Below are 21,037 nucleotides of genomic sequence, written 5' to 3'. Positions count from 1 at the left end.
GCTGAAGCCCCAGAATAGCAGAGTGTGTGGGGCTGGGTGTGACAGGTTTGGTGAGCCTGGTTGCTTGGGATGGACTGTGGTAGTGGGGTTTCTTCATGGCGTTGTTTAAAGAGCAAAAGACAGAACAATCTCTCTCTAAACATTAAGCTGCTCTGTATTTTTCAAACAGTTGGTGCTTTATTTCCCTGGAGCAGGTGCGGAGTGTCATCTGAGGCCCTGTATAAATAATGGTCAGGGTTGCTAATGCTGGCAATATTTGGTGTATTTCCTACAGCCCCAACTCCTGGATTCATGTGACTCTCAGCTAGGGTTGCCAACTTTCTAATCACACCAAACTGAACACCCTAGCACTGCCCCTTCCCTGAGGCCCTGCCTCCCACTCTTCCCCAGCCTCACTCACTTTCACTGGTCTGGGGCAGGGGGTTGGGGAGTGGGAGGGGGTGAGAGCTCTAAATGGCGGTGCGGGCTCTGGGATGGGAACAGAAATGAGGGGTTCAGGGTGCAGGAGGGGGCTCCAGCTGGAGCAGAGAGTTGGGGTGCAGGAGAGGATGAGCCCTCTGGCTAGGGGCTGGGGATGAGGGGTTTGGGGTGTGTGAGAGGGCTCCAGTCTGAGGGGTGGGGCCGAGGAATTCGGAATGTGGGAGGGGGCTGTGCGTTGAGGCAGGAGGGGATGAGGGCTCTGGGCTTGGCCCAAGGATGAGGGGTTCAGGGTGTAGGAGGGGGCTCTGGGCTGGGGATTGGAGTGTGGGGGGCATGAGGGCTCTGGGCTGGGGATGCGGGCTCTGGTGTGAAGGAGGGGAATCCAGGCTTGGGAGGCTCTGGGGTGGAGGGTGCTCTGGGTTTGGGGGGGGGGCTCTGAGCTCAGGCTCTGGGGTGCAGGAGGAGGCTCTGGGCTGGGGGGGGGCTCTGGGATCAGGGTGCAGGCTCTGGGGTGCAGGAGGGGACTCCAGGCTTGGGGGGCACTGGGCTTGGGGTGTGGGCTCTGGGGTGCAGGAGGGGGCTCTGGGTTCCCGGCCAATGGGAGTATGGAGCCAGCGCTTGGGCAACGCACAAAGGCCCGTGGCCCCCTCACCTAGGAGCCAGACCTGCTGGCCACTTCCGGGGTGCAGCGCAGTGCCCCAGAACAGGCAGGGACCAGCCCACCTTAGCCCTGCAGCCCCGCCGACCGGACCTTTAATGGCCCAGTCGGCGGTGCAGACCAGAGCCGCCAGGGTCCCTTTTCGAGTGGGTGTTCCCGGCGCTCAGCTTGCTTTCAAAGGAAGTGTCTAGGCCTCAGGGTTGCAGAGAAAAGGCAGGAACTGTGACCCAGGTAGGGCTGCCATTGCCAACCCTCCAGAACTGTCCTGGAGTCCCCAGGAATTAAAGATTCGGTGGTGTGAGGAGCCCTCCTGGAATCCACAGCCAGGGCCAAGGCAAAGAAACCCAGCGGCGTCATCAGAACCTCCTGCTCGCCTGCCAAACTCGGGGATTTCTGAGTCTGAGCCAGGACTTTCAGAGGCTGCAGCGCCAGCCCGGTGCAAACCAAGGTTACCCCCAGTTCGCCAAGGGGGAGAAACCCACGTGGAGGGGCCTGGGCTCGGCACCCTTTGCAGCTGCAGTACCACCGCCCCGCGCGTCCGCCAAGCCAGGGGGCAGCCGAGAGCCAACGCTGCCGCCCGCCCTGGGAAGTGGGGCGCTCTTTGGCGCCCTCAGGGCCAGCTCTGTGGTTGTTCTTTTTCGGAACAAACCAAGTCAGAGCTGGAGAGGGGGGATTCGTTAACAAGTTTGTTTTGTTTGGGGGGTTCCAAAATAAATAAAAAGAAACAAAAGTAAATGCTGTTTCCCCCACTCCTTGAAGGGAAAAGGGGGGGCCTGGGGGAGTCAGAGGAAGATGATGGTTTGCCCGGCGCAGATGGTCTATTCCACGCTCCCCATTCCCTGGGATGGGACGTTCCAAGGTCTCGCCTCCCCCCTGTGCCGGGCGGGGGTGGTTCAGTCCAGGCGGAGGGGGGAGCGCGGCCGGCGTCGGAGGAAGGTGAGTCGGGGGGAGGCAGGTGGCCCGTCCCGGCTTGGCCCCCTCCCCGGGAGACTCCCGGCCGGGACCTCTCATAACAGCCCCCGGACCGGGACCCCTCCCCGGGAGACTCCCGGCCGGGGCCCACGCTCCCCCAACTTCCTCCCCCGCTCAGGCCGGGCCCCCCCCATCTCCCCATTCCCCTCCCGCCCCCCCTCGCCCCAGCCAGGCCCCCCCATCTCCCCATTCCCCGGCGATCTCCTCCCGTCCCGGCCGGGCCCCCCCATTTCCCCATTCCGCCCCCCCGCCCAGGCCCCCCCCATCTCCCATTCCCCGGCGATCTCCCCCTGCTCCGGCCCCCCCATCTCCCCATTCCCCCCGCCCCGGCCGGGCCCCCCCACCTCCCCATTCCCCCCGCCCCGGCCGGGCCCCCCCATCTCCCCATTCCCCGGCGATCTCCCCCCGCCCCGGCCGGGCCCTGTGAGCGGGACCCTGTGCCACAGGAACTTGCCTCCCCAGTTCCCAGGAATCGCCTCCTGCGGGAAGCCAGGGCCCTGACGCCTGGGGTCGCGGGGATCCCCCTTCTGAGCGGGAGTCAGGTCACTGAGTTGCTCTTGCTGGTCTGCAGCGGGTGTGAGGATCCCGTGGTGACACTGGAGGAGATGGGGGGCGGGGTTCCCACCGTGACTTGGGAGCACCCCGAAGTGGTGATCACACTGCCCGTCTCGGGCCCTTCTGTCCAAGGAGCTCCCAGCGCTGGATAGACACCACTGGACTCATCCACCCTTCTCCTCCGAGAGGCGGGTCTGTACGAGCTTGTCAAGTGGTGGGGAAACTGAGGCACACAAGGGCGAAAGGACATCTCCCTGGTGTCAGAAGCCAGGGAGCAAACCAGACAAAATTCCAGTGTTGATCACTTACCTGTAGCAGAGAAGAGAGCCCCAGGGGCTGGAGGAGGGGCTTTTCCTGGCCCTCTCACTGCCCAGTTCTCTCTCCTCCTTCAGGGGTCAATACACGTGACCTGCTGTGCATTACAACTGTACCAGAGAAACCACCTCACCTAGACAGGGCCCAGCTTACGACTCCTGTCTACACCCATCACAGCAGCGTCTCCCGGACACCCACGACCACAGTGTCTGTCTAGGGCACCTTGCTACGGCAGGTGCTAAGCTTTCTTACCTCTCTTCAGACTAGAGGATCATTCATCAGCCATCACCGCTGCTTAAGGGGAGATGCAGTTTCCTATAACCCTGATCTAAAGAATTGGTCTCCTCTTGCTAATGCAGACACGGGGTGTTTTTTTAAACAGCTTCACTCTGGCTCTGCATGTCGTGGCCAGTCTGTGGACAACTCACAAGCTGGTTGTAAAAACCGACTTTCCAGGTGCTAGCTGAGCCAGGTTACGAAATCGTCTTTCTGGGAGGGGCGCAAGCATGAAATGTTGTTTGGTCTAGAGTACCCAGGGCCTATCGGATCTCTTCCCCCCTTTTTTAAATAAGAGAAGGGTGTTTGTGTCACCTTAAATAGGAATCACTAGGGGGCAGTCTCTGCCGTCATTACAGACAGACTTCTTTTACAGATGGGGTTATGAGGCTGATTGCTTTGGCTTTCCACAGCAGAAATAGCCTCCCACCCCAGTCCCCAGTTCCCCTGCAGGTTTAACATCAAGCTGACACATCTCTGGAGATCTCCACCTTGTTTTGCAAGACTTGGAAGATCCCGAGGTTGTTTCGGGTCACACCCTGGACATGTGAGACCAAAGGACGGGAACGGTTATTCCTTATCATGGTCCGTTGCCATTCATTTAGTCCCCAGCATGCGGGGTTATAATGCTTTCTACAAAAGGAAAAAAAAATGTATTCTTCTACAGTAAAAATATTCTTTATCGAGAATAACTGCAAAAATATATGTTCAAGCAGGCATCTCGAGGCAGTGTGCTGTAGTGGTTAGAGCAAGGGAGTGAGAGCGAGGGCTCCATTTATTCAGCGCTTTTTTCCTTTCTTGCTGTGTGAGCCCGAGAATGTCACGTCTCTGTGCCTCATCCCTGTTTCACATCTGGGGAAGATGCCTAGCGCACAATGGCGCTGGGTGGCTTAGTTCATGGTTGCAGAGCCTGCCGAGATCCTCTGATGAAAGGTGCTGTAGCGGTGCAAGGCTTTATTAATAAGTTCCAACGAAAGGTGACAATGTAGTGTTGCCTCTGTCAAGTGTCAGCATGCGCCGTGTGGCTGAGGGCTAGGAAGGCTGAAGGTTACCCTCCTGTTGCAGAGCAGTGAGCTGAGGAACAGGGAGGCCGGGCCTTGCTCGTGGCCACCAAGCAAGTCTGTGGCTGAGTCCGGAATGGAACTTGGATCACGTGATTCCTGGGGCCCTGCTCGCACCAACAATTGACACACCCTGCTTGTGAGCAAACGACTGACCCCGGCTGTTCTGCTATGGTGACAATCAGTGGCACGGCCGTGCCTGGACATCCAGACAGAGCCCTGCCATGTTGAGAACTGTTCCTGCCCACAAGAGTTCACTCTCTCTGTACGGGCAGGAGGACAGGAGGGTGGTTCTCTCCATTGTACAGCTGGGGAAGTGGGGCCTGGGGATGCAAAGAGACATGGCCAAGGTCCCACAGTCAGTGGCAGAGCTGAGAACTTGTGCCCAGATTTCCCAGGCCGATGCCATTACCCCAGTCCCACCCTCCTCTCCGCTGCCGCAGTCTGTCTCGCGGTCACAGTGTGCTGACGTGTTGCTTGGTTACAGGGCGAGGACCACTCTGCCGCCCCAGCTGGAAACATCGGACTCGCGGGCGCAGACTGCCATGAACTGCCGTGCCGAGGTGCTGGAGGTCTCGGTGGAGGGCCGCCAGATCGAGGAGGCCATGCTTGCCGTGCTCCACACCATCCTTCTCCACCGCAGCACCGGCAAGTTCCACTACAAGAAGGAGGGGACCTACTCCATCGGGACAGTGGGGACGCAGGACGTCGATTGCGACTTCATTGACTTCACCTATGCCAGGGTCTCCTCCGAGGAGCTGGACCGAGCGCTGAGAAAGGCCGTCGGGGAATTCAAGGTAAAGAGCTTGGGGCCAGTCACCCTGGCTGACTTCTCGGAGGATGTGCAGACCAGAAATCCAACAGGGGTTGGTGGAGCTGCAGGCCCGTAGCCCTGCTGTGAATCGGACCCAAGGCGTTGAAAGGCAGGTACTCCGCATGAGGGGTTTTGGCCTTAACCTCCCAGGATGCGTCCTCGCTCCACGGTTAACCTAGGCTCCCCCCCAGGGTTTAACCCAGCCATCTGCCATCCACCCAGAAGAGCCTCTGCCCCAGGTCTGGACGTGTTTTAAGCCTGGGCAAGCTGACCCAGCTGGGAGGGTGGGTTAGAGCCCTGGCTGGGACCTGATCATTCTGCAGTAAGGATGCAGGCTGAATAGTTCGAGTGCTGATAGTCCTCCAGTGCCCTTCCAACAATTCCTCCCCAAAGGACAGACAAGGTCTCCCTCACCTGGACTGGGAAGGAATCCTAGAGTCTCAGCACAGGGACCCCTGGGATACGCCCCCAGGGTGAGCGCAGAACCAGTGAGGACACGGAAACACAAAGAGAGATTGCAGGGGGAGACGGCTGAGCTAACCAGGTGCCGATCACGCAGGTTAACTCTGTAATGAAGACACGTCCTCAGTGCATTGCATTCTTCCTCTGTAAACCAGCTAACCCCAGCGATGGGTGTGGTGAGGCGAAGTGCTTGAAAATTCTCTGGGGAAAAGACACTATGTGAAAAGTCATCTGAGGTAGGAAAATACTCCATTGCAAAGGGCTGGGAATGAACCAGCATCCTGCACTTTGGGGCTATACAGCCTTCTTCACAGAGAGCATCATCGGAGTCCTCACAGAGCGGAAAGGAGAATTTTGTAGTTCTAGGTAGAGAGAGGCAGTGGCTCTGTGGATGGATGAGGTCTGGATACATTGACTCCCCCAGGCCATAGAGAGTTAATGGCAGGAGACATGAAGCCCTGGCAATTCAGCATCCTGTGTACCATTTGGAGAGACACATCTCTGCATGCTGCTTCGGCTCTCTCTCTGTGGCGCCTTGCCTGACACCCTCTGCCTATTGCTCAAAGCTCGCAGTGTGTAATGCAGAGGGGCCTAGATACTGTCCATCTCACAATGCCTATTCGATGCAATTTGTGCCCCAGCTAATTTAGAGGCTATATTGGGGATGGTCAGATTGTGACAGGGTTTCTGTGGAATTAAATCCAAGACACATGTTGCTGTGAATTTTAACTAGGGAGATTTAGGGAACAAATCATCCCTTGAGTTTTCTGCATTATGAACCACGGTGTCCTAAATCCTGCTGAAAAGGTCATGGGAAGCAGTAGTGTCTGGGTTGTGGAGAGATTGGATGTCATCACTGTTCAAATACTTTATCATCTGTACAGTGTCCAGTTTGGCAGCCCCATCCCGGATTTCCAGCCCTAGGAACTTACAATCCTCCTTAATAATCAAGGAAAGCGATGAAGGTTGCAAAGCACAACATTTAAATGCCCCTTTACGCTTTTTGGGATTCTGGGTTCTCCAGAGCAAATGCACACCTGGCAGAATTGAGTTAAGTGGCGCTGCAGCTCTGGGTCTGAACTTCCTCCTCTCTGATGACAGGAGGAATGGCCTAGTGGTCAGGAGCTGGCCTGCAACTTGGGAGACCTGGGCTCATGTCCCTGCTCTGCCACAGTCAATGTGTGACCATGGGCAAGTCACTTAGCCTCACTGTGCCTCAGTTTCCCACCCAGACTGTTCTGCTGTAGAGGGCTGTTGGGGGGTGGGGGGTACATGAGGTGTTCAGACACTGGTGGCAGGGCCAGCTGAGTATCAGAGATTGCTAGAGCTGATACTAGTGTTTGCCAGGGGCTCCATCAATGCTAAGTGGGGTCTGTCACAGCTCAGGGAAACTGCAGCTGTAGTTCCTCCTCCATGGCCCAGCAAGGGCACCTGCTCTCAAGTGTCCAGCCCCTGGCCATCGCCTGTCTTGGATGGTACTTCCAGCCAGCCTTCACGGTGTTATTCCCAGCAGAGAGGCTGCCCACACCTGCTGGCTTTCTCTGCAGAGATGGTTAATGGTGGGACGGCACCACCCAGCACTTCCTGTGCAAACCTACGTTAGTCAAGAGGCACTACAAAGAAAGCGCATTCTACACACACGCTAACATGTCGCCCATCTCTCACGTGGCTCTGGCAGAGGCAGTCCTTGCACACCTCACCAAGGCGTTTCCTTTGTAGTCACGAGTTCATAACAGCTTCTGTTCAGAACAGGCCCCCTCTGCCCTTTATACAGTTCAGGGGTCTTTGATCCAGACAATTGGCTTCTCTCCCCAGGGCACAGCTTCAAAAGGGTGGACTCGGAGTGGGCCATTTGCATCCTTCTCACCCCTCAGGTTTGTCCCAGGAAATTCACTTTACACACATAGTCTCAAAGTCCTTAGCAGTTCCCAACATCTCCATTTACTAAGTCCCTAGGAAAGTTACACTCAGCCCTACAACAACACACAGAGCACTGCATTTTAAATACAGTGGGCCCCAGTGGATTAAATCTAATTCTGTAAGATTTAACTTAAACTGTATTGAATTATCTTAATTCCATAGGGGTTTGTCCAGGACAGAGCCGGGGACTGTCTGTCATGGTTTGGCCAAATGGCCCTTGCTCCAGTGTCCCTACGCACCTTGACCTTGACTGTGCCTGGTGCTCTCTCCACAGGACGCCCTCCGATACTCGGGCAGCGACGGCATCGGGCAGATCTCCCTGGAGTTCTACCAGAAGAAGAAGTCGCGCTGGCCCTTCTCGGATGAGTGCATCCCCTGGGAGGTGTGGACCATCAAGGTCAACGTGGTGAACCTGGCCAATGAGCAGGAGCGGCAGATCTGCCGGGAGAAGGTGGGAGAGAAACTGTGCGAGAAGATTATCAACATTGTGGAGGTGATGAACAGGCATGAGTACCTGCCCAAAATGCCCACCCAGTCGGAGGTGGACAACGTCTTCGACACAGGCCTGAAGGACGTGCAGCCCTACCTCTACAAGATCTCCTACCAGATCACCGACTCCCTCGGCTCCTCTGTCACCACCACCATGCGACGGCTCATCAAAGACACGCTGGCTCTGTAGGGACAGGCCCCTGGGGACAGGGGGCATCACTTTTCTGCTCCCCATCACACAGGATGACCCAGGGTGTCCCGGCAAGTAGAATCGTCTCAGAGCACAGTCCCAGCTGGTGTTTGCCCGGGCAGGCCTCTCTGCTTAGACCTTCCCTTTCATCTGTACATTTCAGATGGAAGCGTTCTGCAGGCTGGACTTGGGCCGGCCCTTAATTGTGACTCTCCCTACGTGGGAGTCACCTGGGGCTGCGATCTGAAATGTCAGCAAACTGCTCCTAGTGCCACGTGGCCTATATTGCATCTGGCCTGTCGGCTCCCTTCCCCTGGTCTCCCTTTCCTCCCTCAGATCCCTCCTGAAGCCCCCATTCCCTTGCAGAACCTCATCCCTGCACTGCTTGGCACTGGGGCTGCTGCTGCCTTGTTTCATGGGAGTGGGATTGTGAATTCCTGGACAGTGCCCCTCCTCTTTCTCCCCTTGACTGTTTGGGAAGGGGCTTTGCACAGGCTCTAACAATACCATGGTAACCTCTGGCTGGCGGTCGAGTCAGGGATTGTATTTCTCTGCCTTTAACACTATTTTGTTGTAACAGTGGGGAAAGAATTGTCCGCAACAAACAGCTGTGACACCCCCCACCCCACCCCACCCCCGAGCCGTGGTTAGAACAGCAGTCGGGAGTCTCTGTGGGTGCCCATGAGGCAAGGCCCTTCTCTGCCTTCCTCTCTGTCTGGGAAAGGGGGAGAATGCTGCAAGTGGTCGAAGAGCACTCCAGAGTAAGCAGAGAATCTTTGCTAAGCTTTATAAAGCCCCTTCCTGGAAATACTGGAATGCAGCCGGGCACTTGCACAGCCACTAAAACCCGTATTCCCTAGTCTGTCACCTTAAACCAAGTCGATGTCTGACATGCAGCAAATGTGGTGAGAGTGGCGGCTGTAAGCGGAGCGGGCGGGGTTGGCTGGAGACGTGAGTGCCGCGAAAGAGCGGCGGTTGCTTACGGTTCCTGCAAGCTCCGTCTCCGCACAATGTGCCGTCCGAGGGGCCAGTAACTACGTGTACCTGGGCACATAGGAGCTATTGCTTGTGTGTGTCGTCCAGTGACCTCACTGCGCTGCCATCACCATCAAAAAGACTCCCTTCATTCTTCCTGACTGCTAAAAGAACACTCAGCAGCCAGGGGCCCTGTTTAAAGCCGGGGTGAGATCTCCAGACCCTGTCTCATCAACACTTACACCCCCGTCCCCACTTCTTCCCTAATGGAGACTGACGCCCAAGTGTTTGTTACAGACACGATATTTAGAAACTGACCTGTCTGTAATCTGTAGATCTCATGCTCTGGGTGTAATGAAACTGGCCTGGGCCTTCTCTTTACTCGGGGTCTCGGATTGTCGAGAGTGTCTCCCCCCTGCTCAGATAGCGCCACCTCCATCAGATTCAGGCTTTGCCTCTTGCCCAGCCGTCATCCCAGCAGTAAAGCCCAGTCCTTGGTGCACGAGCACTTCTGCTCCAGAGGTGGAAATGAGCGTGTGGGTTTCTCTGAGTCTGCTAATAAACTGTTTTCACATCAGAGCTCTGCGTGCTCACGTGTTCTTACCAAGGGGCTGGGAGAGTCGGATGGGGGCCAGTGAAGTGAGAACAGTTGCTGGGTGAAGGGCAGAGCAATGGGGAAGCTGACGGAGCTGAATTTCAGGAGGGCTCAGGGCCAACCCGTTCTGTGCTCTGCATCCACAGTCCCCTCCTGAACGCTCAGGTCCCATGGGGACATCTACAGCCAGATTTTCCAAAGAGCCCTGGGCCCAATCCTTGAGAAGTCTGGCCCCTTCCCTGAGCCTGTGCTTCCATCCCTTCCCTGGACCAGATCATTCCTGACGGCGAAACAGATTTCCCAAGTTCCTCTGCTTGGCTGGCCGCAGTTAACAGGGTACGGTGCCTCTTGTGTCCACACCGCAGGTTCGGCTCCAGCCTGGACTGGTCGTCCCCAGGTGGTAACCAGCCATGATGGCTCGTCAGCCTGCTGTCAAATCCTGGGCAGCTCCTGGAAGATGTTTAAATCCACAGCCCTAGCAATGCATCTCAAAGGACACAGAGCCTGGCAGTGGCTCTGCCTTAGGAGCCCCCCTGGGGCCTGGTTTCAGGCTTGCTGAGCACCCGTCAGGGAGGTCAGTGGGAGCTGCAGGAGCTCAGCACCCGTGGGAGACGCTGAAGAAAAAAGTGAAGCCTTCCTTATCGGTGGCTGCTGCTGAGAATTTTGGCTTAAAATTCTTCTCTGCTGCCCCAGCAGGGATGCAGGAGGGTTCTGGGCCAGTTCTGTGCCCAGCAGCTCTGGTCTCCAGCGGGGCCAGTGGGACACCTTTCCCCCAGCACGAACCTTCAGTCGGAATGAATAGAAAGCCCCTAGAAAGGACAAGAACATAGACTCTAGGACTGGAAGGGACCTCGAGAGGTCATCAAGTCCAGTCCCCTGCCCTCATGGCAGGACCAAATACTGTCTAGACCATCCCTAATAGACATTTATCTAACCTGCTCTTAAATATCTCCAGAGATGGAGATTCCACAACCTCCCTAGGCAATTTATTCCAGTGTTTAACTACCCTGACAGTTAGGAACTTCTTTCTGATGTCCAGCCTAAATCTCCCTTGCTGCAGTTTAAGCCCATTGCTTCTTGTTCTATCATTGGAGGCTAAGGTGAACAAGTTTTCTCCCTCCTCCTGATGACACCCTTTTAGATACCTGAAAACTGCTATCATGTCCCCTCTCAGTCTTCTCTTTTCCAAACTAAACAAACCCAATTCCTTCAGCCTTCCTTCATAGGTCATGTTCTCAAGACCTTTAATCATTCTTGTTGCTCTTCTCTGGACCCTCTCCAATTTCTCCACATCTTTCTTGAAATGCAGTGCCCAGAACTGGACACAATACTCCAGTTGAGGCCTAACCAGAGTAGAGCGGAAGAATGACTTGTCATGTCTTGTTTACAACACAACTGTTAATGCATCCCAGAAACACTTTTGTTCCAGCTAAATAGCACAAGTCTAGAAGACCCATGGAAGACAATAGCTTCCAAGTAAGGTCCTAGCACTCGTTCAGAGGAGCAACTCTGTCCTGTAACCCTAGAGCCTGGTGGTAGTAGGAATGCAGTGTGTGACCTGTGGGGACGTGCTGGTTCACTGCCCAGGGGAAAGGGAGACCAAGGCAAGGAAGTGAAGATGGCAATAATAGTGGATGATTCAGCGAGCCAGCAGTGGGCGAGTCAAACACCACGCGGCGTTGAGCAGCGATTTCTTAGCCCAGGAAACAATTGCTTCTTGGAAAGCGTCCGGTGCGGCTCTTGGTGAGGGTTCGAAGTGGCCTGCAGGTGGGTCATGTAGTGGTGGTGTCTGAGCCATGGAGCAGCAGTGGAAGCAAGATCTAGGAGTTCAGCGATGCTGGGGAAGGAAGTGGGCTGAGTCCAGGCACTTGGGAATTTCAGCGGAGGATCTGCCCTTTAGAGTCAACATGGAGGCTACTTCGGCCAGCGGCAGCAGTGCAAACAGAACAATGCAGCCACCCTGGGCCTGGCCACAGCAGCGGTTGGAAGAGCCCAGCCCTGCTAGCTAATACGCAGGGTAGGAAGTGAATGGAGCTTGGTCCAGCTGATGCTGCGGCAGGGCGAGGGGATTGACTCCTCTGGGATTGGGTCAGGGTAGGAGGATTAACAAACTGACTGATGACAAACACTCTGGCTCTTTAATGACCGGTGGGGAGTTTTTCTGCGGGTGTGGGGATTGAGTCCAAGCTACACAAGGGTGTCTGCTGACAGCTGCACCGCAGTCGCACCAAAGCCAAACTTAAATCATTGCTGAAACGGTCTCTCTTAAAACACTTCTGCTTGAAGCTCCGTGGTTGGCCAAGGTCCACTCACTCCAGTTCGGCCACATTTCAGCTACCTGTCTGCAAAAGGAAACAGCCCTAATCACTTCCTCCCTCCCCTGGCTCCACTCAAAGGAGCGAAACTTCCCAGCTAGAGTCTGGGGGGACGTATGGAGCGGAACAGCACAACGGTTGGCGTGAAGGTGGCGAGAGGGGGTTGGGGGTTGGACCCGAGCAGTATTTACCTGGGTTGTTACCGTAGTGCCTGGCTGAACAGGAGCCGGGTGGAGTAGGGGTGGTATAAACAGACTAGGAGCCAGGGGCTTGATCTTTACCAGCAGTAGCTGCTGAGGGTGAAATCTGGGCCTCTCTGAAGTCGGGGAGCTTTGCAATTGACTCATTAGAGCCAGGATTTCAACCTCCGCTCCGGACATCACCAAAGGCCCAGCTTTAGTGCCCAGAGAGGAGCCAGTCCAGATTCCCAGGGGTGAGTAGGGGGGGTGCACTGTCCCCTGGGGTGCAAGGTGTCTGGTTCCATGGAGGAGAATTGGGGGGATCAGTTTCCCAGGGGGGATGGGTTCTCCTGGGATATGGGGGTACAAGGTGTCTGGTTCCCTGGAGGAGCGGGGGGGGGGGCTGTTTCCCCAGTGGGGAGGGGTTTCCTGGGGGATATGGAGGTGCAGGGAGTCTCGTTTCCTGGAGGAGCATGGGGGGCTGTTCCCCCGGGATATAGGGGTGCAGGGTGTCTGGTTCCCTGGAGGAGTATGGGGGGCTGTTCCCCCAGGATATGGGGATGCAGGGTGTCTGGTTCCCTGGAGGAGCGGGGGGGGGGGCTGTTTCCCCGGTGGGGAGGGGTTTCCTGGGGGATATGGAGGTGCAGGGAGTCTCGTTCCCTGGAGGAGCATGGGGGGCTGTTCCCCCGGGATATAGGGGTGCAGGGTGTCTGGTTCCCTGGAGGAGCGGGGGGGGGCTGTTTCCCCGGTGGGGAGGGGTTTCCCGGGGGATATGGGGGTGCAGGGAGTCTCCTTCCCTGGAGGAGCATGGGGGACTGTTCCCCCGGGGATATGGGGGTGCAGGGAGATCAGCTGCTCCGCGCCATGGGGATGGAGGAAGACTCTTTTCTGACATCACTTAAGCCCTCCCCGCCCGTCACTGCTCCGCGGGCAGGTCTGCGGCAGGCAGCGCCGCGAGCTCCCGGGGGATTTGCACCGGGCCTGGGGCCGCGGGGACTGGCTGAGCCCAGTCCGGGAGCCCCTCGCCGACCCCCGCCGCCGAGCAATGACCAGCAGCGCCCCGAGCTCCAGCCGCCCCCCGCGGGCCGCCGCCCCGACGCTGGACGCGATCCTGGGCGCCTGCTGCGCCCTGGGGAGCGGGGGCGCGGCGGGGGGCGCGGAGAGGAGCCGCTACCTGGCGCAGCTGGTGCAGATCGCGGTGCTCTGCGTCCTCTGCCTCACCGTCCTCTTCGGCCTCTTCTTCCTGGGCTGCTACCTGCTGCTCAAGGCGGGGAGCCTGGGCGGCCAGGCGGGGCCGGAGCGGAGCGGGGCCAAGGAGCTGGAAGTGGGGATGGGCACCTAGGGGCCCCGCGCCGGCCCCTTCCCCCCGGAGCTGGAGCCTGGCTGGAGGGTATCGGGACACCCCGCTGCTCCTCTCCCTGCTCGGCCGGACCCGAGAGCCCTTCCTCGCCTCTGCGAAGCTCGCTGGGCGCTTTCCGAGCCGCACCCGGGCCGGGCCGGGCGGGCCCCTCGCTGGGTGATAGTTCACACGGGCTGGAGCCTGAACCAGGGCCTGGGGCCGCCCCTGCGCCGGGCAGAGCTGGGACCCCGCCGCGGGTTGCTCCTTCCTCGCCTAACCTGGGCAGAGCGGGGGCTGCCGACCCGGGACCGCTGGTAACTAAGTGTGAACGGTGCTGCTGGAGCCCCGAGCTCGTTTTCCTCCCGCCGCTGCTCCCTTCCGAATCCGTATTAAACTCCATGGAAACTCACTTCGGCTCCGAGTTCATTTTCAGGGGGAAATCACCCGGGGCCGGGGGTCCTGCCGCGGGAGAGCCGGCGGGACAGGCAGGCTCAGGCGGCCCCGGAGCGCTCCGGGGCTGGGTCAGAGGGGACTCGAAGGCAGCTATATTCCACTACATGCATCCCACCAAGCGCGTATCACCCAGGAAAGCTCGTGCTCCAATACCTCTGCTAGTCCATCAGGTGCCACAGGGCACTTCGCTGCTTTTACAGATCCAGACTAACGGGGCTCCCCTCTGATCCCCTCTATACACTGTGCAGATATAACATCCAATGGAAGGAAGGGGAACCTGACAGCAATGATTAAAATCACAAGTTAGGAATTGTAGGAAATTGATAAGCCAAAGGACAGAAGGTGAACTCTACAGCCAGCAGAGTTAAGGACAATAAGGAGTTTTTCTTTTCTTTTCTTTCCTTTTTTAAAATAAATTAGGAACAAAAAGAATCCTGACAGCGGGGTTGGTTCATTCCTAGATGTAAACGGTACCATTCTGTGTCTGGGAGCAAAGGAAGCAGGCCGGCCTTGCTGGATGGGGGGCCATCCAGGGAAGCAGACTCTGACAAAGATTTGGAGGCTGTGGTGGATAATCCGCTGAACATGAGCTTACAGTCCAACGCTGTGGCCAAAAGAGTGAACGCGACCCTGGGATGCACAAACAGGGACTCTCAAGGAGGAGCAGAGAGGCTATTTTACTTGCTGCTGGAGTCCTGTGTCCGGTTCTGGAGCTCACAGCTCAAGAAGGAAGCTGATAAAGTACCCAGGGTTCAGAGAAGAGTCACAAGGTTGATTAAAGGATTTGAAAAAGTGATGGACTCAAATAGCTGCGTCTGTTTAGCTTAACAAAGAGGTCGGGGTGACCTGATCACAGTCTGTAAGTATTTGCCTGGGGAACAAATATTTAACCAGGGGCTCTTCAGTCTTGCAGAGGAAGGTCCAGCCTGACCCAGTGGCTGGAAGCAGAAGCGAGACACATTCGGACTGGACAGACCGTGGACATTTTCCACACTGAGAGTAAGTAACCATTGATGTCATTTCCCAGGGGCAGTGGCAGATTCTCCATCACTGACCGTTTTAAAATCCGGCTGGGAAGTTTTTCGACAAGCTTGGCTCCAGAGATTATTGTGGGGCAGGTCTCTGGCTGTGCTATGCAGGAGGTCAGCCTGGTGGGTGATCACAATGGTCCCTTCTGGCATGGAATCTGTGAATTAGCAGCTGGAAATTAAAGGATTCAGGATCCATTTTCACCTGCCCCCGCCCTCCAAGATGTTTGGGGATCGCAAGGTGCTGCATAGATGTGGGGCAGCTCAGTGTCCATAGCCTTGTGCTCCAGGAGGTGAATGGCTCCCTGGGGCCATTTCACAGCTTGGCCTAAAACTCTGAGCTAGTGTGACAGCCAGGAGCCCTGACTCCCAGCCCTGTGCTCTGACCGCTACCCTACATTTTCATAGGTGGTTATGATTTATCTGCAACTGTGCTCTTAAGAGGGCTGGTCCCTGCACCACAGGCCTGGTGCTGTAAGGACAGACGAGTGGCTGGGGTCAGGAGAATAACAGGCAATGAAATCACCTCCCTGATTCCTCCAGAAAGCAGTGGATGCTTCAGGCAGGAGCTGGGAGCTAATCCCAGTACTTCTGACTTCAACTGGTGCTTCCCCTGTTGTTTCAAGGGATTAGTTTGGGGAAAATGGGTCCTGAGTGAAAAGTGACCCAGTTCTGATTGGCTTCTGCTGGGAGCCGTAATGAAGCATCATCCATAGGGAAGCATGGGTCGCCTGGTGCACAAAGCACAGAGTCATGAGTCTATTTCTGGGCTGACCATGGTCATGTCACTTAATCCTCCTGTGCGTCTGTTTCATCCCTGTCTACAGAACAGAGCTAACCGCCCTGACCTGCCTGCCAGAGTGACTGGGAGGGTTGGGTTAGTCAAGGCACCAGTGTGAAGGCTGAGCTGGGCTTACCAGGACCAGGACGCTTGTGGAAATATCCAGTGTATTGGTGTGTTACTTTCTACTTATCTGCCCTGCCGGAGGTAGGATTTCTGCTAACTCGCCTCAATACATCTCTCGGCTACAGCCAGTACCAGGGCTGGAGTCTGTCATCAGGTTTATAATACACATGGTCCCGGGTATTGCAAAGATGCTGGACAGGGCTTAACTTTTATTGCGTACATAAGAAGCAGAGATAAAGAGGCCCCCGCCCTGTCAATCCCTGAGGATATTTCTGGCTGTTAGCTCCTGGGTGTAGCAGATGCTTAAATATCTGCCTGCGAACCATGGGGAACTCAGCTGTGCCTGCCACACAAATCCTGTCCCTTTCAAAGGCCTGATTCTGTCAGGGCAGGAGCTGGGCCCCAAAGGCAGAGACACTGTCCTGTTAGGGAAGATATGTGTCTAGTCGTTAAAGCCGCAAACTGGGGCCAGGTCTCCTGGGTTCTATCCCCAACTCTAGGAGGGGACTGGGGTGGACTGGTGAGAGCAGAGGGCTGGGAGTCAGGACTCCTGGGTTCTATTACAGAGTCCCAGGTGATGCTCTGGAACTGCGTCCTACAAAGTCAGTGAGGACTCTGGTGAAGTCTCCTCTCTGTGAGCAGACTGTTTCCGGGGCAAGAAGCTCACACGGCTTCCACCTTCCTGGGTCTAACCTCAGAGCAAGCAGCATCCTCTGCCCCTCCATGTGCTTCCCACAGCGAGTCTGCATGGGGGGGCTCCTGGGGGAGCCAGAGGGTCCTGCCCCCCAATTCCACAGTCAGACATGACTCAGCCAACCAGTAAAACAGGTTTATGAGATGACAGGAACACGGTCTAAAACAGAACTTGTAGGTACAGAGAACAGGACCCCACAGCTGGGTCCATTTTTGGGGGCAATGAGCCAGACCTCCATGTCTGCACTTCACTCCTCGTCCCCAGCCAGCTCCAAACTGAACCCCCCCAGCCCCTTCTCCTCTGGGCTTTGTCCCTTTCCTGGGCCAGAAGGTCACCTGATTCCTTTGTTCTCCAACACCTTTAGCTATCACCTGGCAGGGGGGAAGGGCCCAGGCTATCAGTTGCCAGGACACAGTGTGTTGGCCATGTATGTCCACTGACCCTTTGCTCTGCAACAATTACATCCCCTTATCCCACCACCTAGAGACTTAAGGAATGCATAGGGGAAACTGAGGCACCCCTACAGTATTCAGAGGAAACATTAAGAACAATCCCACTTCGTCACACCCCGACTCTAGGAGGGGACTGGGGTGGACTGGTGAGAGCAGGGGGGCTGGGAGCCAGGACTCCTGGGTTCTATTTCTGGATCTGTGTGACCTTGGTAAGTGGCTTCTCCTCTGTCTCTCTGTGAAATGGGGGTAATACTGGTGCTCCCAGAGGTGCTGCAGGGGCTGACCCCCAGCTGTTTGCCATGTGCTTTGAGATCCTTGCAGGGGCAGCACTGTGGGAGCGCAGGGTGTCATCAAGCAGAGCCCTGGCTGCAGCTCATGGCTCCAGAACAACCTGCTCTTTCCCTCCGCACTGGGATTGGGCTCTGCAGAGAAGGTACATTCTGTGCTATGCAATCAGTGGCCCCAGCTGTTGGCAGGTTACTTCACTCGGAAACCCTTGCCCATGGCCTGCTGTGCTTTCCCTTGCAGGGCATCAGACAGGGCCCAGCCCACCACTCTGAGCCCCTCACATCCCTGGCAGAGCAGGGGTGGGACAGTCCTTTAGCCAGCGCAGACCAGTGGATTGTTCCAGCCCGCAGAGGGAAGGGCTGGGCACCACCAAAACAGCGGGGCTGAGCCGGAGGCCTTGCAGGGCCTCAATAGAGCCACGTCTGTTTGCACCAGCAGGGATCTAGCCCATAGGTTTTCTCAGCTCCTGCATCCAGCCCTCGCTTGTAAGCTGCCCACTCAGCCAAGCCAGCCTGGGTTGTGCCCCAGAGAGAGACAGAAGAGCAGAGAGACTCATGTCCATCTCCAGGCCATCCCCAGCTGTATCTAGGCTGCACCGTCCCTGCTAACCTGCCCTGCCCCATGACTCTGAGAGCGACCTGGGCTCAGCACCCCCTGGTGCTGCCGCTGTTCTGGGTATGCTCCCCCAGTGCAGGGAGGGATCCTGGCTCCCCCAGCTCTGCACACCAGCTCCCCTGGAGCTGCGGCCAGCAGCAGCGTGGAAGGGCCCCGGGAGCTGAGCTCTGCCCATGCAGGAAGGGGGGTGCAGCCTGGCTGTGCTGGTCGCCCTCTGGGGAGCACCGCTGAGAAGGAATTAGAGGGACCTGACTGTGGGGGCCCTTGGGGAGCCCAGGGCAATACTTCTCCCCTTCTCCCCCATGTGCCCCCCAGCTGTGGCTTCCTCTCGGGGCCGGTGGAGTGAGTTTGCTGACAGTGGTGGAGCCAATCCGAGGAGGAACGGGCCATGTGTGAAGCGAGTTTGCTGGGTCTCAGCCCAGTTCTCACACTATGTTGCCCTCACACCTTGCCGCAGTCAGGCCAAGATTCTCAGGCTCCCCTCTCCCAGCGTGGGGCGAGGGGAAAGGCTTCTGCTGCATTTGAGGGGACCAGGCTCGGGCCCCCTAGTGATTGCTCAGCGTAGGAGGCCGCATGGTCAGCAGCCCTCGAGGTTGGGGAGATTCCTCCCGCCATGCACAGCCACCCAGGGAGCAGGCACCCACTTGCCAGCCTGTTTTATCTGCTCCTTGTGTTAAATCCTGTGATGGAGGGAACGAGCCCAGGCTGTAGCTGTGCCCTGATGGCACAAGGAGAGTGAAGGGCCCTCCCTGGATGTGGGCTGGGGCCTAGGTGCAGCCTTCACCTGTTCCTGGGCACCGGGGTTCTGCTGCTGACCCCCCGTTCTCTGGTAGGTGCGCATGTGGGGGGGCAAGACCCCCATCAGGGGTCAATCGGCCATAGCTCCACTGGAGTCAATGGGGCCAGACCCCCAGCAGGGGTCAATCGCCGTAGCTCCATTGGCGTCAGTGGGCAGACCCAGGTGGTGTCGGTCGGCCGTAGCCCCATTGGAGTCAATGGGCAGACCCAGGTGGTGTCGGTCGGCCGTAGCCCCATTGGAGTCAATGGGCAGACCCAGGTGGTGTCGGTCGGCCGTAGCCCCATTGGAGTCAATGGGCAGACCCAGGTGGTGTCGGTCGGCCGTAGCCCCATTGGAGGCAATGGGCGGACCCAGGTGGTGTCGGTCGGCCGTAGCCCCATTGGCGTCAATGGGCAGACCCAGGTGGTTTCGGTCGGCCATAGCCCCATTGGCGTCAATGGGCAGACCCAGGTGGTATCGGTCGGACGTAGGCCCACTGGAGTCAATGGGCAGGCCCGGGTGGTGTCAGTCGGCCGTAGCCCCATTGGCGTCAACGGGCAGACCCAGGTGGTGTCGGTCGGCTGTCGCCCCATGAACACCAACAGCACTGCACTGATTTACAGCAGCTGAGGATCTGAGCCTGGGCTATTGGTTCTTCCTCCCCCCACCCTGCACGGTTCCAGTCTAGCTGTGCCCAGGTGGGGCTGCCTCGAGTGCAGAGGTGTAATCAGACTCAAAGCCAGGTGGTCGTGGGCATCTTGGCCTGGCTGGAGCCAGTTACAGCCTGTCCTGGAGGCGCCGTCTTCTTCCTGTCCCAAACTGTGGCAGGTTGTTGCTCCGCGGCTGTTCACCAGCCGCCACCCCTCCCCCAGAACCACCGACAGGTCCGGACTGGCGGAGCAATCCGGGTGCAGCGCAGCGGACAGTGTCACGTCCTGCCTAAGCCATGGTTCCGTTTCAGTGCTGGACTGACACTGATGAAAGGCAAGTCAGGATCGGGCCCAATAGGTCTGATTTGGAAGGGTAGTGTGAAAGTAGAACGAATTATATTGTGAAAATAGAAAGGATTAAAGAAATGCTGTCTGTACCTTTAAGTAAAACTGTTGGAATGCTGCAATCCAGGTGTCAGGAATACAGACATTCACATAGAACAATTGCACCATTTAAGGGCAATTGGTGAAGTATTAGCCTTAGATCGATAAGAGTTAGTAAGGAAATAGGATATGCATGCTGTGCCCCTGGTGAATTTTCCTGTTTTGCTTTCTTTGTCCCTTTGTCTAATTCCTTCTCTTTTATCTGTATAAATAAGACTGTTTGGGTCTTCCATGGCCACTCACATTATCTGGGTGTTATTGGCGGAGCAGTGCGCTAATAAAACAGAGCGGTCTGACAAATTGTGAGTCCTGATTCTAACTTTGACAGTAGCCTCCTGCACTGTACAGTCACAGCCCGGCTAAATGGTCCCCTCCCTGGGCTGAAAAGCAGCGACAGGAGGCCATCACCGCAGGGGGAACCAAGATGACAATCTGGCCTCAGTCCCATTCCTAAGTGCCTGATGGCAAAGTCTTAAAGCAGAGGCTGAGAGAGGCTTTAAACGTGATCACATGGAAAGGCAAGTGGTCATGCTGGAAAATAATCCTCTGCCGTGGTAATGCCTTCCTGCCAAAGGGGCTGTGACCCACAAAGCCAGTGCCAGGAAGAGGGCTGCGGAGAAGCTTGATTCTGATGCATGTCAGGGCTCCTGGGTGCTGCTCCTGGCTCTGAAACCCACCAGACACTGAATGCAGGACGGCCAGCCAGGCTGTGCATCTGCATTGTCTGGATCCAGCCCAGGTGAAGAGAGAAACGAATTCTGATCTCAGCTCCCCGGGAGGAAATCCAGAGTCACCCCACTGCAGTGAGGTCAGGATCGGATTGTCTCAAGTGATGCCCTTGTAATAGTGGAGTGACTCCACTGATTCCAAAGGACAGGGTGGATTGATGCCATCGCTGCAGAGACAGACTCTGACCCCGGGTGAGCCGCAGAGTTAGGTCTTTCCCCAAGGAGAAGGTGTTTGTGTGGGGGGCTGGTCACGGGAGCGGGAGCAGGCCTGATGTATTTCTTCACACACTGCGATGTGTCGATATTGGCTGCTCCTCCAGCCCCTCTTGGCCTCAGTGCCACTAAATCACTGGGTCTGGTTTGTGCCATGGGGCAGTGCCCAGGGTTAGAACTTGGTGAGTGGTGGGTTGTGTGGGGACGCTCCAGCTCGGAGCCCTGAGGGAGCTGGCCAGTCCTGCTGGGTCA

General features: G+C 56.9%; 1 protein-coding gene and 1 long non-coding RNA gene across 4 annotated transcripts; both read left to right on the top strand.

The window, feature by feature from the left end:
* Positions 1-1,990: 1,990 nt before the first annotated feature.
* On the top strand, positions 1,991-9,686 carry ATG101 (autophagy related 101). Of its 2 annotated transcripts, none has more exons than XM_050924946.1 (3): positions 1,991-2,014; positions 4,745-5,054; positions 7,728-9,686. In XM_050924946.1, the coding sequence occupies exons 2-3, from the start codon at positions 4,803-4,805 to the stop codon at positions 8,130-8,132; spliced, it is 657 nt and encodes a 218-aa protein (XP_050780903.1). In that variant the 5' UTR covers positions 1,991-2,014; positions 4,745-4,802; the 3' UTR covers positions 8,133-9,686. The 2 variants fall into 2 exon arrangements, with proteins under 2 accessions (XP_050780903.1, XP_050780902.1); XM_050924945.1 differs by lacking the exon at positions 1,991-2,014 and adding an exon at positions 2,475-2,797.
* Positions 9,687-16,499: 6,813 nt separating this feature from the next.
* LOC127035274 (uncharacterized) lies at positions 16,500-19,984 on the top strand. 2 transcript variants are annotated; one of them, XR_007769635.1, is made up of 3 exons: positions 16,500-19,077; positions 19,126-19,173; positions 19,318-19,984. It is a non-coding gene; the product is annotated as an uncharacterized LOC127035274 (long non-coding RNA). The 2 variants fall into 2 exon arrangements; XR_007769634.1 differs by having other exon boundaries at positions 19,222-19,984.
* Positions 19,985-21,037: the final 1,053 nt, after the last annotated feature.

Source organism: Gopherus flavomarginatus, chromosome 16 (assembly GCF_025201925.1).
Source record: "Gopherus flavomarginatus isolate rGopFla2 chromosome 16, rGopFla2.mat.asm, whole genome shotgun sequence".
NCBI lineage: Eukaryota > Metazoa > Chordata > Testudines > Testudinidae > Gopherus > Gopherus flavomarginatus.
This window is presented reverse-complemented; position numbering and strand designations above follow the sequence as displayed.